The 22,963-nt window shown below is 43.6% G+C and overlaps 2 protein-coding genes across 2 annotated transcripts in view; both read left to right on the top strand.

Moving 5' to 3' along the window:
* LOC126484031 (uncharacterized) overlaps positions 1-584 on the top strand; it is a 200,576-nt gene extending 199,992 nt beyond the window's left edge. Inside the window, exon 5 of the mRNA XM_050107362.1 lies at positions 454-584. Within this exon, the coding sequence (XP_049963319.1) occupies positions 454-457 (4 nt within the window). The 3' untranslated portion in view covers positions 458-584. The remainder of the gene's footprint in view (positions 1-453) is intronic.
* Positions 585-20,414: 19,830 nt separating this feature from the next.
* LOC126483940 (uncharacterized) overlaps positions 20,415-22,963 on the top strand; it is a 48,675-nt gene continuing 46,126 nt past the window's right edge. Inside the window, exon 1 of the mRNA XM_050107226.1 lies at positions 20,415-20,607. Within this exon, the coding sequence (XP_049963183.1) occupies positions 20,440-20,607 (168 nt within the window). The 5' untranslated portion in view covers positions 20,415-20,439. The remainder of the gene's footprint in view (positions 20,608-22,963) is intronic.

Genomic DNA, 22,963 nt, shown 5'->3' with positions numbered 1-22,963 from the left:
ATTTCTCAAAACAACCACTGATAAAGCCGAGATCTTTGTATGACTATTAATTAGCCATCGCACAGGATGTTAGTCAATGATGCGATATTCTATACTGGGAATTTTCATTTCGGGATGTGGTTGCGAGTCTAGCTCCCAACAAGGAAGTTTGAGTCTAGTTTATGCACGACTCTTCACACAATTACCTGAAACCTGAGTTCGTCGTCGCAAAAACGCACCCTATACAACACCGTTCCCTAAAGTCAACTGACCGCAGGACGACATCATCTGTACATTCCATGACACCATGACACTGTAGTGTCTGCGATAAATCCTCGTAAGCACTGATATGTTCCGTTAAGCGACGCTTGGCAATCCTAAGGTGTTACAATGTTCTATTATAGATATTACGCGAATTATAGTACTAAAAATGCTAAGTTTGTTCCGTATTTCATACTCTACGATCGATTCCAGGTAAGGTGTTCCAGCGCTATTCTCACGACGCGGCAATGTGGAAGCCAACCGAGAACGTTTGGAGTCCAACCGATGGCTACCGGGCGGCAGACGACTTGGAAGACATTTCCGAGTCTTATTTTAATTACTGAAATGTCTTGGTAAATAAATGGAATGATGAAACTGTAACCACTGTTGCACCTGAAGTCTGACGGTGATAATTGAAAAGTTATGTTCTACCAAATATTTGTCTTATGGCGATTCCATGTTCGCAAGAATTCCTCAGAAGAAGTATGGCGGTTGTCTCGGATAGGAGAGATACGAAATACGAGGACATTTAATTTTAAGGGCTTCCGGTTGAAGGAAGATTCCCTAAACAACTTAAATGGAAATTGTCATAGCTCGTATGAAATCTTAAAGAAACTAAATGGAAATTTAGTGACAAGGAATGTAATTACGCATTGCGTATGCTGGGAACTGAAAATAATATCGGTTAATAGTGAGAACACACTAGGAATTATGTAACACGTCAGTTTGTCATCACGCAATGATCTTTAACGTTTTCTGAGCTACAGAGGCTCATGTAACTATCATTAATAGTGAATTACTAGTTAAAAGGCCTCAAAGAACTATTTTACGGAATTTACGAATTCAATGCATGGAACTGCTGAGTGATCTGAATTTACTTGTTAACGACAGTCAGACTTTGGTAAAGAATTTGTACGACCGAACTGTGACAGAAGTTTATTGTCACCTTTCAAGCTCGCTATAACAAGTATCGAGGTGATATTTTAGCGTGCATCAACCCGATTCTTAGTGTGAGTGTTATCTCTGACAGGTTCATATCTACAGTGAGCATAGGTATTTAACCTATATTAATGAAGTTCAGACAATGATCTAAAACTGCGGGCCGTTGGTTAGACGCTTATGGATTGGGAAAAGGCTTCTAGGAAGAAATTTTCATTGTAAATTTACATGAAAGAAGACTTTGCCATCAGAGATTACCAAACAATGTCGATTACTGATATTTCCTTTTTTTTTTTTTTTTTTTTTTTTTTTTTCCTAAAAGCCCGCAGCTCGTGGTCGTGCGGTAGCGTTCTCGCTTCCCGCGCCCGGGTTCCCGGGTTCGGTTTCCGGCGGGGTCAGGGATTTTCTCTGCCTCGTGATGGCTGGGTGTTGTGTGATGTCCTTAGGTTGGTTAGGTTTAAGTAGTTCTAAGTTCTAGGGGACTGATGACCATAGATGTTAAGTCCCATAGTGCTCAGAGCCATTTGAACCATTTCTTTTTCCCTAAAATTACTAACTTCTTCCCACGAACGGAATTCGATATTCGATATGCACAATGATCCTTGAGTCTCCTTGTTAACGAAAAGGATCTGCTACTGAAGAATAGTATTTAATACAAGAACTTTTCAACTGGATGAGGATTGATGTTGGTTCGTCTAGTTCCTGGTTAGACTATGATTTGCACCTGCCGCGTGGCGATAATTGGCCACTTGAGCAGTTACACTATATATAACAGGCCTTACCTATTAAATAATTCGCCAAGGCATACTGTAATTGAGATCAGGAGTCGCGGAACATTGTAACACAAAAGCGCGAATGAAGCGATTGGTAACGTAATTACAGGTTTATCCTCCAGGTACGGTAAATAAAAATTTGATATCATGTTCGCACAAATTGCACTTTCAGTAGTAGTAGTGGTGGTAATTTACCCAGCATAGTAATAGTTTGCAAAGAGTAGCAAAAATCGGGAAATCCGACACTTTCTGCAGTCTCTGCCGTCGAGTTGCCCACAGTGCGACGCTACGTGTTTTGCTTGGAAAAAACGTTGGCATGTGACAGCTTTCTGTGACCGCTGACGATAGCATACGCTAACGCTCAGTACCGCATTTCACTGGTTATCAGGAACATGGGCTGGATTCTGGATTTCCTAATGGGTACAGGAGCTTCGATGTCCCTGATTAACGCTGAAACGTACTGCTGAACCACCTCACTGACTTTGAGGGCAACTTAGCGTCATTTGATCGAAAGCCTGTTGCTTATACTACATATAAAAACATATGTAGACGAATACAATTTTAATACTTTTTTTATTAAGTACCTTTCTTGTCTGCCTGTGGTTTTGGTATAAATTTTCCAATTGATATAAAACTGTCTTCTCGCCTAGCTAGAGACCCGAAATTTTAAACGTAGCTCAGAACTGGATGACAATTAACTCGCTTTACTGTCTGTCTGATCCACCTAGCTGGCATAGTGGTGGGGGTGAAAAACGTTGAACATCCTGGTATTGGGCAGCCCTGCAACGGGTAGTACGGAAAAACGTTCCACACAGCCTGTGTGGAACCTGATGACAGCCGTTACACGGTACTGCTACATCTGCTAGAGCCAGTATCGCCTCTACAGAGCTGGACTTGCGCGACCACTGCCGTCTTGCCGGCCTATTCACGCTCAGCTAACCGCTATTCACGGTCCCTGGCTGGTCTACCAGTCTCCACCTATTCTTCGAGTGGTTACCAGTCCTTTTTAGATCACAATGGTTTGCAACAAAAAAAGAAGACTAAAAAGTGGAAAATAATTATGTGAGTGCAAATACATTTTTAGTGTAACAGGTTTTTAAAGCGGACTAAAAAATTACTAATAGTCCATACAGGTAATTCTGAAAATTTGTGATACTGAATTTTCAACAGTTATGAGAATACTTGTGAGATTTGTAATGAAAAATGTGTGTGCACCACATGAGAGTTTGGGGATCAACTATTCACACATCAGTTACATACCGTATGTGCCCATATTTCTGAGATCCCCCTCCCGATGCCGGGCTAAAGCGAGACGCCTAGAATGCTCTGGAAACTTGGCACAGGAATACTTCTGTCAAACTGCAAAGTGAGATGCAGTTTTAATGGGGAGACACCCCTTAGCCTCAGTCGGAGGAATTTGTCCCTGGTACCGAAGAGCTGAACAGAACGATCACAAAATTGTTAAAAGACGGGTTCCGAGTGTGTTTCCGCATGAGTTACGAGTTTGGAGCTCATATTAGGAGAAGTCATGTGTCCATTGTCACAGTCTCTCAAGAAGTTACGTGTCCTGGTTGAAGACCATCCTGTAGTTGATTCTTCAACGTCATTGACCCAGTAGGCTTTTTTTGTTGTTTCACTTGAATTTCGTGAGATATAGCTACGGACACGTGATTCGAAAGTGACTTTGATTGATATTTAATGCTTATATTTTTGACTGTTGCAATAACTAGGTAGGACTACGCTTGGTACCTTACTGCATATGTAGTGTTGTGGTAGGTGATAGAGAATGGCAGATAGCCATTTGGTCACAGTTGCATATGGATGTTTAATAGTAGCAGAAACCTTTGGGGATCGAGGTACTAAAAAATGGCTCTGAGCACTATGGGACTTAACATCTATGGTCATCAGTCCCCTAGAACTTAGAACTACTTAAACCTAACTAACCTAAGGACAGCACACAACACCCAGCCATCACGAGGCAGAGAAAATCCCTGACCCCGCCGGGAATCGAACCCGGGAACCCGGGCGTGGGAAGCGAGAACGCTACCGCACGACCACGAGATGCGGGCGATCGAGGTACTAAGCGGTATCAGAACTATCCTGACGTTTTTCTTGTGTAGTCCTGTGAGGCAGCATATTTTCTTTGATATCCGACTGGTGTTGCTAGTTCAACAAAGGAAGAAGGTTACTTGGAATTATCCTACGATTACTGCTGGGTTTTACCTTTTTACCTCTTCGATCTTCTGCTGCTTTCACTATTTCGTGTAGAAAGCTACCCAAGGTCTTTTACTTAATTCCTTTTCTCTATTTCCGTCAATCGATGCCCAATTCTCCACTTAAAGTTCTTAACAACAATTTGGGGAATGGTAGCAGAATAAACTGAATGTACCAGAACAAATTCTAGTTCTTTTGATTTTTTCTAATCCCGTCTCTTTAGTTTCTTACCTTTCTTCATTTTATTTAGTTTTAACTTGCTGTTCATAACCATTAAATTATGGTCGGTATCCATATCTACCCCTGGAGATGTTTCGCACTGTAGAATCGCTTCAAAATTTTTGTCTTACCAATATATAAGTTGTCTGGAACCTTCCGTTGTCTACGGGTCTTTTCCATTGTATCCAACATTTGTTCATGATTCTTCAACCAAGAGTCAGCGATTATTAAAATACAGTCTGTTAAAAATTCTGCCGGATGTCTTCCCCTCTCATTACTTTACCTCAGTCCATATTCTCCTACTGTTTATCCTTCTCTTTCTTTTCCTACTATCGAAATCAATTGACCTTCACAATTAAATATCGTCCCTTTTACTCCATGTAGAATTCTGTCTCATCATACATTCTTTCAGTTTCTTAATGATAGACATTTTTGCCACTCTGTTGGGTGTTGGTTTCATGTCTATTTTGGTCACTTTGCCTACTATAATGTGGTCAATATGCTGTTCATAGTAGCTTTCCCGCATTCTCAGTTCCTCATTCATTACTAGACCCAATCCTTCAATATCCCTATTTGATTTCGTATTTATGTCACTCTACTCACGTGACTGGAGGTTCTGTTCTTCCCGAACCTTCTCTGCCTCGTGATGACTGGGTGTTGTGTGATATCCTTAGGTTAGTTAGGTTTAAGTAGTTGTAAGTTCTAGGGGACTGATGACCATAGCTGTTAAGTCCCATAGTGCTCAGAGCCATTTGAACTTCCCGAACCCAACTCCACTGATTCCGACTGTATGTGTTTTCAACTTATCCAGTACCCATTTTAAATTCTCTATCATACCTACACGCTTAAGGGTTCTACCGCTCCACAATCCGATCCATAGAATATTATCCTGATAATAAGATTCTCCTGAGTAGTTCCCACTGTTTACCCCCAGAATACTTTGTCCAAGAGACCCGTGGTCTAGGCGTAGCGTCTTTGATTAATAACCAAAAAAAGTCTTTGATTAATAATAAAAAAACGACTTCGGTCCCGGGTTCGAACCTCGCCGAAGAATGAAACGGTACAGTAGTTTCCGCTCTATAAGCAGTAGGTTTCGCTGCTCGCTCGCAGCCAATTTTATTATACGGCGCGGCCGGCCGTGAGTGCAACAGAACCCATGTGGACGGGTGGAAAGAAATGTGTCAGGCTTCGTAATACGTATTTATATGTGTCGCGTATTATGCATTTCTTGTACGTGAATGTGAATCTGCACATGAACTTTACTAATCCTCCTCACACATTTCCGTAAAGCGTGGCCAAATCTGTGTTGGGAGGTAGTTCTGTAGCATAGTAGTGCCAACCTTACTCCTGGCTAGGGGATCAGAGAGACAGCACAGGCAGGTAAAAGTCAAAGACTTTCCAGTGTCACAAGATTTCGGGTGGAGAGGTTGGTCACGGCCAAGTGGTTCGACCACCCCCTCCACCGGGGCCCAGGAAGACCTCCGGGTGCCCGCGATATTCTAAGAGTGTTACAGAAGACGGGTAAGTGAGCAGACGTGCCCTCAGTGCGTCTGTCTCAATATTCACGCATGGAAGAGAGGTATTTGAATGTTTGTACTAATTCTTTTATTTCCAGCTTCGGCTTGTGTAAGGAAATGAATGATCTCTTTAATTTAGGAAATTTGACCCCTGTGTTAGTGTATCTGGTCCCCAGTTTGCCCGTTATCCTCCTCACATAGTGGATGCCCTATGTAAAATGTTGGGAGACTTTGCTGATATACATCTGGCCACCGCAATTCCGTCTTACCTGTAGAAATATGCGAGCAGATTAGTATATAATATACCCGAGCTATAAGTTGAAAATTTGTAATATCTGTAAACTGAAACAATTGCTGCTATCGGTGTAAAGGCGTGTGATAATGCTTAAAATAAATAGGAAATCAACCCTCATCAATCTTTAACATACCTTAAAAATCACAAAGAAGTCAAGTTAAAGGAATTTATTTAAAATAAAAGCTATAGAATGCAGGGACCCACACATCAGCGTGTGAGACCTCCAGCCCCTTGCCTAGTAACGTACAGAAAGAACACGCTCTCTAGGTAGCGCCCTCAAGCTCCTCTCCCCAGTTATCCGTTGCGCAATTTTGATTCAGGGCTTGACATCAACTTTCGTCTGGCGTCCCTAGGCAAGGAGATTGGACGGTAAACTTTCAAGACTTCCGGCACAAGAAGAAACCCTCATTCTGCCAACGGCCTTGTCAAAGAGGCTGAAGGAGCGGACTGAGATTCAGGGCACTCTCTTGTCCTAGGGGTGGGAAACAGCCCCTAAAGGCGGAAGAAGCAGCAACGATCAACAGCATGAGGATGCAGAAGGCAATGAAAACCACTGCATTAAAGACAAGTAACGTGTGTCCACAGGACATGTGACCCGTAACTGAAGAAGTGCCATTATGATCTCTCCATTGGCAAAAGAGTCCCCCATTCGGATCTCCGGGAGAAGTCTTCCAAGGGGGAGGTTACCATGAGAAAAAGATTGAATAATCAACTAAAGGATAGCGTTCTACGAGTGAAACGATAGTTCAAGTATACATGCCGACGTCGCAAACAGAAGATGAAGAGAAAAAGTGTATGTGGATATTGAAAGGGTAATACGGTATGTAAAGGGGGATGAAAATCTAATAGTAACGTGGGACTGGAATGCAGTTGTAGGGGAAGGAGTAGAAGAAAAGGTTACGGGAGAATATGGGCTTGGGACAAGGACTGAAAGAGGAGAAAGACTAATTGAGTTCTGTATCCAGTTTCAGCTAGTAATAGCGAACACTCTGTTCAAGAATCGCAAGGGGAGGAGGTATACTTGGAAAAGGCGTGGTACGGGAAGATTTCAGTTAGATTACATCATGGTCAGACAGAGATTCCGAAATTAGATACTGGATTGTAAGTCGTACCCAGCATCAGATATAGACTCAGATTACAATATAGTAGTGATTAAGAGTACGCTGAAGTTTCTGACATTGGCCAGGAAGAATCAATACGCAAAGAAGTGGGATACGGAAGTACTAAGGAATGACGAGATACGGTTGATGTTTTCTAAGGCTATAGATAGAGCAATAAGGAATAGCTCAGTAGGCAGTACAGTTGGAGAGAAATGACCATCTCTACGAAGGGTCATCACAGAAGTTGGGAAGGAAAACATAGGTACAAAGAAGAAACCATGGGTAACGCATGAAATACTTCAATTGGCCGATGGAAGGAGGAAGTACAAAAATGTTCCGGGAAACTCAGGAGTACAGAAATACAAGTCGCTGAGGAATCAAATAAATTAGAAGTCCAGGGAAGCTAAGACGAAATGGCTGCAGGAAAAATGTGAAGACATCGAAAATGAAATGATTATTGGAAGTACAGACTCAGCATACAAGAAAGTAAAAAAAAAAACCTTCGGTGACATTAAAAGCAAGGGTGATAACTTTAAGAGTGCAACGGCAATTCCACTGTTAAATGCAGAGGAGAGAGCGTATAGGTGGAAAGAATACATTGAAAGCCTCTACGAGGTTTGTCTGATGTGATAGAAGAAGAAACAGGATTCGATTTAGAAGAGATAAGGGATTTAGTATTAGAATCAATATTTAAAAGAGCTTTGAAGGACTTAAAATCAAATAAGGCCGAAGGGGTATATAACATTCCATCAGAATTTTTAAAATCATTAGGGTAAGTGGCAACCAAGTGACGACTATTCACGGCCGGCCGAAGTGGCCGAGCGGTTCTAGGCGCTACAGTCTGGAACCGCGCGACAGCTACGGTCGCAGGCTCGAATCCTGCCTCGGGCATGGATGTGTGTGATGTCCTTAGGTTAGTTAGGTTTAAGTAGTTCTAAGTTCTAGGGGACTGATGACCTCAGCAGTTAAGGCCCATAGTGCTCAGAGCCATTTGAACCATTTTGACTATTCACGCTGGTGTGTAGAATGTATGAGTCCGGCGACATACGATCTGACTTTCCGAAAAGCATCATCCACGCAATTCCGAAGACAGCAAGAGCTAAGTGCGAGAATTATCGCACAATCAACTTAACAGCTCATGCATCCAAGTTGCTTACGAGAATAATATACAGAAGAATGGAAAAGAAAACTGAGGATGAGCTAAATGACTATCAGTTTGGCTTTAGGAAACGTATAGGAACGAGAGAGGCAATTCCGGTTAACAATGGTAGTGACTAATGAAAAATCAAAACACGTTCATAGGATTTGTCGACCTGGAAAAAGCGTTCGATAATGTAAAGTGGTGCAAGATGTTCGAAATTCTGAAGAAGTATGGGTAAGCTAAAGGGGAAGACGGGTCATATACAATATATACAACAGCCAAGATGCAATAATTAGAGTGGACGACCAAGAACGAAGTGCTCGTATTAAAATGCGTGTAAGACAAGGATGTGGCCTTTCACCCCTACTGTTCAATCTGTACATCGAGGAAGCAGTGATGGAAATAAAAGAAAGGTTCAGGAGTGGAATTAAAATTGCAGGTGAAAGGATATCAATGATATGATTCGCTGATGAAATTCCTATCTTGAGTGAAAGTGAAGAAGAATTACATTATCTTCTGAACGAAACGGTCTAATTTGTACAAAGTATGGATTGAGAGTAAATCGAACAAAGATGAAGGTAATGAGAAGCAGTAGAAATGAGAACAGCGAGAAACTTAACATTAGGACTGATCGTCACGAAGTAGATGCAGTTCAGGAATTCTGCTAGCTAGACAGTGAAATATCCAATGACGGACGGAGCAAGGAGGACATCAGAAGCATGATAGCAATGGAAAAAAGTGCATTCCTGGCAAGAGAAGTCTACTAATATCAAATATCGGCCTTAATTTGAGGAAGAAATTTCTGAGGATGTACGTCTGGCGTACAGCATTTTATGGTAGTGGAACATGGACTGTGGGAAAACCAGAACGGAAGAGAATCGAAGCATTTGAAATGTGGTTCTACAGACGAATGTTGAAAATTAGGTGGACTGATAAGGTACGGAATGAGGAGGTTCTGCGCAGAATCGGAGAGGAAAGAAACATGTGGAAAGCACTGATAAGGAGAAAGGACAGGATGATAGGACATCTGTAGAGAGCAAAAACTGTAAGGAGCAAAAACTGTAGAGGAAGATAGATACTGGAATACATCCAGAAAATAATTGAGGACATAGGTTGCAAGTGCTACCTTGTGCAAGAAGTTAGCACAGGAGAGGAATTCGTGAAAAAAAGAAGACTTAGCATTGCTATGTAGGTTAATGGTAGAAGGTCTGATCAGTCAGTCTTCTAGATCGTTGCTCCTGCAATTACTGAACAGGCTGTTGTTCCTCTTCAGGAATCACAGACTGGTCTGTCCACATGTATCTTCCGTTGTGATTACACCTGCGATAAGGCTACCTGTATCTCAGAAACACTCCAGGTCCATGGGTCATGGCGGGTGTGGTCGTTGGGGTGGTGGGGGGTGCGACCTAGTGCTTATGGTACTCCTCGATTGTTTATGTAAAACCAATTGCATCTAGTCAGTGGGCGACACCCATTTTAGTGAGTAGAAATCCGGATTTTTTATCATTTTAAAGCATTTATAAATGAGGTCCTGAAGTAGATGTCTATTCAGTTCCTCAGCCAGATGATTAATGAATTTCATTTTTAGATTTAGCTGACAGTTGCCTGTAATTATACGTAGATGCAGAATTCAAAAGTTTCGTTGTAATCAGTATAACTGATTACCTTCTGGCGTTGCGACTGTTCTGGTAAAATTTTAAAAATACTCTGTACAGGTTATAGAGTGGTTAGTACAAACTACAAGCTTTTTAGAGGTCGTTATACTCAGTAGATCTACTTTGGAGCAACACTGTAAGGTGTCAGGCAAATCCAACACCTTCCATGAAAACCTTGACATGATAAGCAAATCCAGTAGTATGTCACATAGCTCCGAATAAATCGTAACATTAAATTAACCAAAGTAATACGAGTAACGAGTGAGCAAATGGAATACCACAGACTAACACAAGAATGCCTAAATGCATGTCATACCTTCCCACCGTGAGACAGACGCAGTTCCGAGGGGAGAAACGAGAACAGAAGCCGAGAGCAGAACCGTGTTAAGATGGAATGCTCTACGATAAGGGACGGACACCCACGTCGCCAGCTAACCACTAGGACCACCCCAGTCGCAAGTTTTAGCGTGAGACTTTTTCGCGTCTCTGTTACGTCAGGACCACCCCCCAGCCCATGTTAAAAGCTAGAGCCCTCCAGAAGAACAGTATAGATCTTATGATAACACAAAAAGGGCCACCCCAACCGCAGGTTTTAACGTGAGACTTTTTCACGTCTCTGTTACGTCAGGATCACCCCCCCCCCCCCCAGCCCATGTTAAAAGATAGAGCCCTCCAGAAGAACAGTATAGATCTTACGATCACAAAAAAAAGGACCACGCCAGCTGCAAGTTTTAGCGTGAGACTTTTTCGCGTCTCTGTTACGTTGCAAACTTTAAAAACATTGCCCCATCACGAAAAATATAACGTTTCTCATTGGATAGACAGAATTTTTGTAGATGGAGCTTAAGGTTAACATTGAGACCCCGATTGGTCAGATGAAAACACAGCCAGATAGTTTCTTTTAAACCAACTTCGGTAAATTATAGTAAGGAGAAGTTAGGGGAGAGTTGCTTCCGAGACGGCGAAGTGAGCGGAGCTGTGCCGGCCGCCGTGGTCTCGCAGTTCTAGGCGCGCAGTCCGGAACCACGCGACTGCTACGGTCGCAGGTTCGAATCCTGCCTCGGGCATGGATGTGTGTGATGTCCTTAGGTTAGTTAGGTTTAAGTAGTTCTAAGTTCTAGGGGACTGATGACCACAGCTGTTAAGTCCCATAGTGCTCAGAGCCATTTGAACCATTTTTTTTTTTGAGCGGAGCTGTGCTGTCCGCCACCCCCTGACGAACACCAACAAGGTAATATACGCACGCGATGCCACATAACAGCGCATAAAGTTTCACTCAGAACTGCAGAAGTTTCATCTGTTACACCTCCTTTTTGCGTAATACTAGTGTCGATCGTCAATTAAAGCTCATGGTGTTTACATTTTCCACTTGAAGTAAAAATCTGAACACGATGATTTTTCTGTTATATAGTTATTGAGAAGCCACGTCAGCCACTGTAATTTACGACAAGTTAGATAAGTAATTAAAGATAACTGAGGGTCACTGTAGACCATTATGATAGTTTTCTCTTTTGTGAAACTTAATTTAAACCTAGATTATAGATGTGATATCGCATAGGTCATCCTTCGATCCATTGTAGAACTTGGAAACCCATTCAGGGAATATTCGCTCACATTTTTGTTGAACGCAGTTGGTTTTTACCATCCTGTATTAAAACATTTCCTTTTATCAATAGTGCAATTTATAAACAATGTTTTGTGAGTAGAATAAAATTTCCAATGGTAAACTTAACTGCTTTTTCGACGTTATTTTACCAGCTAACTAAAAATAGGAAAGCCTTGAACCCCTTCCACTAAATTTAGTTAGTATTAAGATTCTTTTACAGGGAGTGCAGTGGAGCTGACGCTGAAATCATTAAGTATTTGGTTATATCATCGCTAGTCTCACTGAACTCTTCTGAACTTTACATGTCATGTGTCCTCTGGCGTCTCCTTACCAGCAACAGGTCCCAGGTTCAAACTAGTCAATTCCCTAAAAAAAACACGCTCAGAGCGTCGTTGCGCGAAAGTGGTAGGGAGACACGATATAGAACAGACAGACACCACGCAGAATGTTAGAACACTTCATCAGTTCAGCTATTTAATCGTGGTTGTTGGTTCAAATACGAATTCAGTAAGTGTAGCTTTTCCCTTAAGTGTTCAGTTCCTTCGCTACGCACTGAGCCAAAATGATCTCAGGCCTGCGGCTGAACACGTCTGTGCAATTGACAATCTCCCTGGCGTACAGAAACTTGGATCGCCATTCGTTCTTAAGGAAGATCTGTCATTATGATAAATTTTTACCGAATTTTGTGCAGATACCGTTGGCCTCAATCAATCCTAAAAAGGGGCGTCAGATTTCAGAGGTCAACAATTTATCACAATGTTTTCTTGAAGCTAAACTTATTTTTTATGTCTGCTCCCTGCCTGGCCACCTTACTGTGCTGACGACAGGTACTTCATAACTGGTGACTGGCGCTGTTCTGTCACAGAATTTTGTGCAGATACCGTTGGCCTCAATCAATCCTAAAAAGGGGCGTCAGATTTCAGAGGTCAACAATTTATCACAATGTTTTCTTGAAGCTAAACTTATTTTTTATGTCTGCTCCCTGCCTGGCCACCTTACTGTGCTGACAACAGGTACTTCATAACTGGTGACTGGCGCTGTTCTGTCACAGAAGTTGTCAAATAGCTCAGAACAACTATTGCGTATTTGTCTAAAACACTGACAATGACAAACGTCCATTACAATCGGAGAAAAGGATGTATTGGCTATTATTTACAAAACAAAATAAAAACATTTTTTACACTGGTAAACTCCACCTGATGACGGACACAAAGCCACTATTTTTTTTGGGTCCTAGTGCACCCATTAGATAAGATGACGCAGAGATTACAGGAATGGGTGCAGTTTGCGAGCAGTTACAAATATAAGGTCTACTACTGCTTGAACGCGTTAACGCTGGCATCATGTTTCATCTACTGATGGATCCAGATCATGACTCTATCATTCAAGAGATACTGTTCTTCCAAGATTTATGAAAATATTATGGACACGCTAGTCAGATTCCTCGTGATGCACTGAGATTGTTTTCACTCTGACATCAGAAACTGACACTACAAAAATAATACTAATGCACATTTTGGTTGCTTGGTGCTCCTGCCTAAAACTACTCGTATGTAAGCAGAACTAAGCATTCAAGACTCGATGAGCCAGAGACTCAATTTCAACCAGGGTGTACCTCAACTGTCTACAGAAGAATCCAAATTCCAGCTGATGATTCTGACTATGCTCAGGTCTCATATTCTCAAGCTATTACACGAATAGCACTGGCGTATGTCGAGGATGGGGGGCTTATTCGTGTGCCCTACTAACAACCATGTGACCTCGTGCAGCGTCTTTGAAAGGCACTACGTGAGGTATGGTAATAAATTCCGGCACCACGCCATGTCCGATGTGACAATACAGACAAAAGACTGTGGGGTGCCTGTGTAGGTCTGATCGCAGCCCCCAGCTATGGAAGCCCTTTCTCTGCTGGTAGAGCAAGTCCCGGAGGCTCTCACGCCGCCACCGAGCTGCTTGTAGGGGTGCCAACCTCTCGTGCCCTTGACGTCGCTTGTGCCATTTTTATCCCGTGCACTCTCCCTCCATTGGCCGGTAAAAGAGAACAGGCACCTAGTAACCAGTCGCTGTATCGATATGGTAAGAAGCATAGGCAGTGGCGACAACGGTATCTTTGCGAAGGAAAGTTCGCTTGCTTCGTCCGCGATCCCAGAGATCGCCAACACATCACTTGGGGATGATCGCTTCTTCAACTGGATCGAATGTTCCTATCTCACCACTCAAGCCCACGAATATCACTGTAAATCTCGGCTTCATCTCCTGGTCTTCGGTTTTGGAACTCAAATTGAATGTGTTGTTGTTTAGGACTATTCTGCCATTGTTAACTGGCAGTGCTCATGTGTGCTCCCATTACTTGTAATAGCAAAGTTCTCGGTCTACTGTGTTATCGGCCATCAGCCTGTGACATCAGATTAGCCTTAAACAATTATTTCTACATCATGCTCCACTTTATTAACTATATAGCTCATTGTGTTAATGTCTAATAATGTGATGCCATCACATTTGAGAGGCAACGGCCTTGCCGCAGTGGATACACCGGTTCCCGTGAGATCACTGAAGTTAAGCGCTGTTGGGCGTGGCCGGCACATGCATGGGTGACCATCTAGGCCGTCATGCGCTGTTGCCTTTTTTCGGGGTGCACTCAGCCTCGTGATGCCAATTGAGGAGCTACTCGACCGAATAGAAGCGGCTCCGGTCACAGAAAACCATCATAACGGCCGGGAGAGCGGTGTGCTGACCACACGCCCCTCCTATCTGCATCTTCAACTAAGGATGAGACGGCGGTCGGATGGTCCCGATGGGCTACTTGTGGCTTGAAGACGCAGTGCTTTTTTTATCATACTTGAGACGAGAGTGTGTAGTTGTTCTGGAGCTCCACTCTCCCATTACTTTGGGGAACCTCTTATAACTTCAAATTATAGGGCATAGAGATTAGCATAGAAACAGAAATATCACAACTTAACCCCTCAAAGCTTAAGTTTTTACTTTGGCTGATGACTTACCGCACGAGTTGGTAGACATCGTTGGCAGGGCGTCGAAATCAGTGTCACAAAAGAACACGGAACCCATAGACGATGTGTGGCAATATCTGTGGCGTTACCGTGGAAAGAGCAGCCGCAATGTGTTCCTGACTCCGAGCAAAGTAATAGAACTGCTGTACTATTCAACAAGTTTCTCGGACATTGGTGTGTGGGCGTCAGATCGCATCGCTACCACAGTGGCTTCCGGCAGCGGATTCCCGCAGGTGGGGTATGTCCGTCAGGCGGCGCCATCCCTTCAACAGCGTGCGCAGCTCCTGATCGTCGTGTGCACCAGCAACCGCGTCACAATAAGAAGATCCCATTACACCACACACCGCCTGCAGACTGAGTTGTTTATCTCCACCTCTAGTTCTATCAACATCTTAAGCGTTTCTTACAATGAACACTGCTATTCCTCTTGGTTATCATTTTGAAATGTACTTGGGCTTCGTCCGCTCTGCAGAGCTCACGGTTTTCTCGCTCTTGTACCGAAACGTTACCTGTTCATAATGACCGCTTCTGAAGTGACGTGACTTACAATTCCATCATGTTTAATGTGGTCCGAAGTAACCCGCAAATGTCGTCATGAGCCCGACGCAGTGGCCGAGTGGTTCTAGACGCTTCAGTCTGGAACCGCACGACCGCTACGGTCGCAGGTTCGATCCTGCCTCGGGCATGGATGTGTGTGATGTCCGAAGGTTAGTTAGGTTTAAGTAGTTCTAAGTCCTAAAATGGTTCAAATGGCTCTGAGCACTATGGGACATAACATCTGTGGTCATCAGTCCACTAGAACCGTAGCAGTCCCGCGGTTCCGGACTGAGCGCCTAGAACCGCTAGACCACCGCGGCCGGCTCTAAGTCCTAGGGGACTGATGACCTCAGATGTTAAGTCCCATAGTACTCAGAACCATTTGAACCATTTTTGTCGGCATGAGTTTTACTAACTGAAGCTCCAGTATCATAAAGAATGTTTGTTTTCACACGACTGGTTGCAGCCTTTATGCCATTATTAATAGATTCATTCCTAATTTTTTTTGTCTGTTCTTGTTTCGTAATTTTTATTTTCTAGAGGGAACTGTTTGACATTCGGTCTATTTCTTTCCAGTCAATGTGCCACTAGGTTGGGAGTGTGGTAGATGGGATCCCAATCTTAAATATTTAGGAGTCGACTTGCAGTTGTGGAATTCGCCTGACTATGTAGATAAAGTCTCTTAGTACCGTTAATCGGTACACGGGGTTCGAACTGTGAGGGTACTGGTGTGTAGTATCTGTAAGTGGTTGTTCTTTGGAGGGCGACAATGCCCAGTGGCGCAGAGAGTCGCAAGCTGAAGCAGTTGTTGAGAGGCTGTGGAAGGTGTAGGCTGCGTGAGCCAAAGGCGGTTCCGTAGCGAAGGATTTATCTCTATGTTTAATAGTAGTGGCACACAGTTTGAATAATAGTGTGTTTATGTTTGTGCAGTGTGATAAAGGAAAGAAATTAAATTTTACCAGTTCTTAATGCGTCTCCATCAGTTAGTACCACACCATTGCATTTAACAATGAACGAAGTCTCGATATACACGGTCAACTAAAACAAGAGGAATGTAACATAATAATCATTAATTAACCCATATAATCTCCAAGGAGTCGGGAGCTTATAGAACTATATATTTTAACTTATTTTATCCACCATCATAGCCAAAAATTAAAAGAGATTGTATGTATGTATGTGTAAGGGTTGGACAGAAATGTGGAAACATCGCGACAAATGCGTCCTTGAACATAAATGCAGATGCCACCAATGTCTGCATATTCCACTGTCGTATTTGATCGTGAGTTGCACCTGTGAACAATTCTCTGTACAGTGTTCTGTGTAATTGTGGGTACATAATACCGGAGCCAAGTGGATTCGAATGCGGGCAAGTTGTTGGTACTTTTATGATGGGTGCTTTCCCAACCAATGTCAGCCTAAGTGCTAGGTGTTTCAAGGGGCCCCGTATCGAATTTTGTGTTGCATAGGGGAAAAGTAGAGGAACATTATCCACTAAGCTATAACTCGAACGAAAGCGTTAGGTTAGTGTTGTTTAACGTCCCGTCGACAACGAGGTCATTAGAGACGGAGCGCTAGCTCGGGTTAGGGAAGGATGGGGAAGGAAATCGGCCGTGCCCTTTGAAAGGAACCATCCCAGCATTTGCCTGAAACGATTTAGGGAAATCACGGAAAACCTAAATCAGGATGGCTGGAGACGGGATTGAACCGTCGTCCTCCCGAATGCGAGTCCAGTGTGCTAACTACTGCGCCACCTCGCTTGGTGAACGAAAGCATGTGTTGAGGAACAGTCGTTGAAGAGGACGAGAGCTGCAAAAGTCACTGCAGAACTGAATGTCGCACTTCCATACTGTACTAAAATTCCTTACTCCTTCGAAATTACCACTCCAACCTGCAAATGATCCAAATCATTATTAGCAAAGACTCCATGATTATAAAATCCACAAACCCTGAATTCCACTCCTACCTACTGGGCAAACTCTCTGCCATAACGTTTGGTCACCACGTGTCCTAGCGCCCTCTCGCACCATCACGTCCCAGAAAACATTAATTCCCTTCCGACTCTCACTGTCTTGATCGAAGGTGTTCGCCCAGAGATCACGACAGAGCAGGTTGACCGAGAACTGAATTCAAACCCCAACACCTCTGTCAGAAAAGCACTCCGAATCCATAACATCTCTGGCACTATACTCCTTGTGCGTACTTTCTCGGAAATCCCATCAACCTTCAGTCACCCATATCGTCCTCATTTTCCACTGCAGTAGAAACAAGAACACTCCCAACATCAAACCTATTCATACTGCTGCCAGAATTACCTCATAGATAATCTGCACCTGATCAAAATTTAGAAACCAACCCACGTGCCCCACTGAAACAATAACATTATCTATCTCCTTCAAAATGTGATCAATCCCATACAACGTATCCTTATAAGTAAAACCAAATTTACTCTCACTGTAATGGCACTGCTCCCCGACAACTCTTTATATCCGAATATCTCATCTGCTTTGTATAAAATTTCCAACCCTTTGAATATCCCATATAGTACAAGAAATCCAAGTGGCTGCCCATTCATTGTTCCACATAAATTCCACTACAACATTTTCTCGAAACCATTCCCAATTCGTTTTCACCAACTTACATACCATCGTAGAATTCGGAGAACAAATGCTATTCACCAGTCACCAGGTATCAATATTATTGAGCCTTCGTGGTGTACCTTGGAGAGAAGGGAGCGCCAACAACGTTACCTGAACTTGCCAATATTCTTCAGGAATCATGGTTTAAGATTCACTAGAAAACCATACATGGCATGTATTTATTCATTTCGAGACGATTGGAAGTTTTTTTGAAGGGCAACGGGTTTTCTACACCGTATTAGGCATGATAATGTGTCGTATTTTTGATGTCATATTTTTGTCCAGTTCTTTACCCCCCCCCCCTTTCCCCTTCCTCCATCCCCGCGCTGGGATGTCAACTGTGGTGTTGCTCATCTTTACCCTTTGATTCTTCAAAAAATGTCTAGTTAAAATATAAAAATTTACAATGTTAAAATTCTGATTAAGTTTATGAAACAATAATGACGATTGTAGCACATTTGTAGTCGTAGTAAGAATGAAGTGTTTTGGGCTCATGCTGTGAGTGTGGATAAGGATGTGGGAGGTATTGGGGAGGATGTTGAATGGACAAGGATGAGAGATGTCTATGTGGGAAGGAATCGGTAGTTGGTTCAAATGGCTCTGAGCACTATGGGACTTAACTTCTGAGGTCATCAGTCCCCTAGAACTTAGAACTACGTAAACCTTACTAACCTAAGGACATCACGCACATCCATGCCCGAGACAGGATTCGAACCGGCGACCGTAGCGGTCGCGCGGTTCCAGACTGTAGCGCCTAGAACCGCTCGGCCACTTCGGCCGGCGAATCGGTAGTTGGGATGTGGTTGTTAGGATAGGAGTGGAATGCCAGCTGGGACAGGAATGGTTTGGTCGGGGCTTTCATTTGGTGATTGGCTGAATAGGTTAGGGTACGGTTGGAAGGAGGGGTCGATCTCAAAGGTAAGTTCATGTCTGGAAGGCAAAAGAATTGAAATTCCGCTTGGAAAGGATATCAAGTGCTTTGAGTTGGAGTGAAGGTGAGACAGGGGTGCGGCAACAGGGCTGGGTTCTGAAGTGTGTGGGGGCTGTAGTGTGTTGGGATACGGACTCAAAACAACTACACCTCTCCTATATCTTTTGTAAATGTAATTGCTGAAGGCGAGAGGGCACTTTGAGTACTACATTGGCAAAGGTAAGGATGGGACAAACAAGGGTCTTGCGGGGGCATTTAGTCCCAATGTTCCACACGTTAGTCTGTTTGTAGTTTTAGTAGGACCGGTATTTCCGCCAGAGAAAAAAGCCATGTTTCAGAGGACAGTGCAATATACGAGTAAGACTTCACATTGCAGAATTCCACGGACGTACAGTGGGTTTCAGAACACGCAGCTCTTTCACTCACACCTGTTGCCACTCTTCTGGACATTGACGCTGGTCCATCTGGCTCAATAACGAGTTCGGAGCCTAAAGAAACATAATTCATTTATGTCACCCCTCCCCCATCCTCCTCTGTTATGTCAGCCTGTTCATTTCCCCTCCGTGTGCTCTGGTGTCACCTTCGCGTGCCGTTGCAACAAGAGAAGTGTAGTATTTTGTATGGTCCATACAACTTTTTCTGCTAGGTGCATTTGTTGAAACGTCTGTAGAGCGTTAATGGATTCCAGGCATATAAAAAACGAGTTCCTTTGTCTTACTTCACGCGTCCCAGTGCCTTCAGGTTTGCATCCTGCACAGGATGATGCGCTGTAATCAAATCTAGTAGGAGAATTCTCAAGACATGAGAGTAAGGTCGTCTGGATTGCTTAATATATTTTCGTTCGTTACGTAGTTTCTTGTATAGTCACCATCAGATCAAGATTCAGAACTTGCAAAACAAATTTCAGGACCAGTTTCAATAAAACCTATGCAAACGTGGGAGCATCGAGTTGATATGTCGTATTAGATGAAAATTTGTAAACGATATAGACTAGCTTACAAGCAAAAATGCACAGTGATCACCGAATTATTGTGCGAATTCATTTCCTTCACTAATAAAAGCTTCTATCACAAGGCTGAGTGTGTCCCATACCACTCCTCCCAACAAGGAAAACTGATTGAAATCACTGGCAGATCCGGAAATCGCTTCCTGGTCTCTCGCATGGCAGCCATTTACAGTGACTACTCAGCTACGGAGGCGGTCAATCTCTGGTGGTAGGGGAACGTTAAACATCACTCAAAGTCCTTAACTCGTATCAGGGACGAAACGTCACGACTTTGTAACTGAGCACATAGCGGGTTGTAGCAATCGACATTAGTTCGTAGTGGCCTGCGTAACGATGTAATTTTCCTCTGCAGCAGAAAGGGGACGGCCAAACGTGGTGTGCCACAACAACGTGCCGTTCACAACGTTTATCGCCCATCGTCACGAAGCGCTTAAAGCCGGAAAGAATACCGTGTTGGACGCCGAACAAATAGCCACCGGATCCGCTTCCGGTCGTGACTGTATCTCTATCCGGTGCGTCTCCCGCTACCACAAAGCACTCTGCGTTCTGCCGCCCGAGCTTCAAGTTCGGACGGAGGTCTCTCTTATCTCGAGGCTCATGACGCATGGCGGCCATATAAATGAAGGAGGCTGGGCAAGGGCTGTCAGTCCCTGTGGGAGGCCTCAGCTTAGCCGGTGGCCGCAGCTGGAGTGGGCTGCGAGACGTGGGCATGGGGCGCTGGGCAGTCCTCGCTGTGGTGCTGGTCTGGACCTGTCTCGTCTCCGCTCAGGTGGACCAGCCGTACAAGGTACTGACCGCGATACGCCTGCCAAGTGTGCCATTAAGACATCGCGCCTTGCATCTGAGATAATGGGAGATGAACAGCAGTGAAAGGTGGAAACTACCACTTTGTTAATTATTATTAAGAAAGTGTCAAGTGCAATTTGAAAAATGTATCCCATCATGTAAACGTACAAGAAATATTCTGCTGGCCATTATAACTGCAACGCCAAGATGCATAATAAATAATAAAACTTTACTCGTTTTATGTATAGGCAACGGCCTTACCGCAGTGGGTACACCGGTTCCCGTGAGATCACCGAACTTAAGCGCTGTTGGGCGTGGCCGGCACTTGGGTGGGTGACCATCCAGCTGCCATGCGCTGTTTCCATTTTTCGGGGTGTACTCAGCCTCGTGATGCCAATTGAGGAGCTACTCGACCGAATAGCGGCGGCTTCGGTCAAGAATAGCATCATAACGACCGGGAGACCAGTGTGCTGACCACATGCCCCTCCTATCCGCATCCTCCTCTGAGGATGACACGGCGGTCGGATGGTCCCGGTAGGCCACTCGTGGCCTGAATGCGGAGTGTTTTTTTCATTGTATGTATACAATAGACTGGAAACACCTACATCTACACATACATCTACATCATACTCTGTAAGCCACCTAATGGTGTGTGGCAGAGGTGCAGAGGCTGTAGTGGCACTAATTTCTCGAATTTTCTCCTTGTGGTCAATACGCGAGATGTTTGTGGGGGAGAAGTAATATGTTGTCCGACTCCTCCTGAAAAGTGTTTTCCCGAAGTTTCAGCAGTAAATCTCTCCGTGATGTACAACGCCATTTTTGTAACGTCTGCCAGTGGAATTTGTTTAGCATCTCCGTAATGCTCCCTCGCCAGCTAAACGATCCCGTGGCGAAACGCGCCGCTCTTCGTTGGATCTTCTCTATTTCCTCTATCAGTCCTACCTTATAGGGATCCCACATAGATGAGCAATACCCAAGAATCGGGCGAACAAGAGTCTTATAAACCACTTCTTTCGTGGACTAGTTACATTCTTTTAAGATTCTGCTGATGCAACTTAGTCTGGTGTCCGTTTTTCCCACTATCTGTTTTATGTGGTCTTTCCACTTAAGGTCGCTCTTGATAGTTACGCCTAGATATTTTACGGCAGACGCTGTCTCCAGCTGTTTGTCATCAATAGTGCAGCTGTACGTTAGAGGATATCTTTTCCTATGTATGCGCAATGTGTTACATTTATTTACGTTCAGGGTCAACTGCCAGAGCCTGCAGCATTCATCAATTCTCTGCAGGCCGTTCTGCAAATTCTTACTATGTTCTGGAGTTGCTACTTTGGTATAGACAACTGCATCATCTGCAAATAGCGTTAAAGATTATCCGACGCTTTCTACTTGATCATTTAATTTATTTATATATATTGTAAACTGCAACGATCCTATCACACTTCCCTGTGGTATTCCGGATATTACCTTTACATTTATCGATTTAGTTCCATTAAGAGCGACCTGTTGAGGACTATCTGCAACTTCGGAAGACGAATTCAGTATTTCGGCCTTCTCTGTGCTATCTTCCGTAGATATGAATTCTTATGGGAACTGAGCGTATATAGGCTGCAAAATTTAGTACACAGACCACCACATCTGGCGGCAACAACGACTGTAAACCAGCTGGCTCTAGAATCGAAAGTCTTCTCCAATACTCCATAAGCTCGTATTTTTTTCGTTAAACGGCAATGCGCTGTTTTTTTTCCAAAATCAAGGAACACGGCATCAACGTGAGCGCCATTGTCACTGCGCTGTGGATCTCATGTGGAAGAACAGAGCGAGCTGAGTTTCGCAGGATCTCTGTTTGCGGAATCCATGTTGATTTTTATAGAGGAGATGTTCATTTTCCAAAAACGTAATAATTCTTGAGCATAAAACATGTTCCATAATTCTACAACAGATTGACGTCAATGATATAGGTGTGTAATTGTGTGGATCTGTCTTAGGGCCTTTCTTAAAAACGGGAATGACCTGCTCGTTTTTCCAGTAGTTAGGTACCTTTCGTTGCTCAAGCGATCTACGATAAATTACCGCCAGAAGGGGAGCAAGTTCTTTCGCATAATCTTTATAGCATCTTTTAGGTATCTTATCTGGTCCTGACGCCTTTTTCACTACTAAGCGAGTGTAGCTGCTTTTCAGTTCCGCGGTCGGTTATCTCAATATCTGGCATTTCGACGTTCGTACGACGACTGAAAGGAGGGACAGTGCTACGATCTTCCGCGGTGAAACAACTTCGGAAGACGAATTCAGTATTTCGGCCTTCTCTGTGCTATCTTCCGTATATATGAGTTCTTATGGGAACTGAGCGTATATAGGCT

The sequence above is a fragment of the Schistocerca serialis genome, chromosome 6, assembly GCF_023864345.2.
Source record: "Schistocerca serialis cubense isolate TAMUIC-IGC-003099 chromosome 6, iqSchSeri2.2, whole genome shotgun sequence".
Lineage (NCBI taxonomy): Eukaryota > Metazoa > Arthropoda > Insecta > Orthoptera > Acrididae > Schistocerca > Schistocerca serialis.
This window is presented reverse-complemented; position numbering and strand designations above follow the sequence as displayed.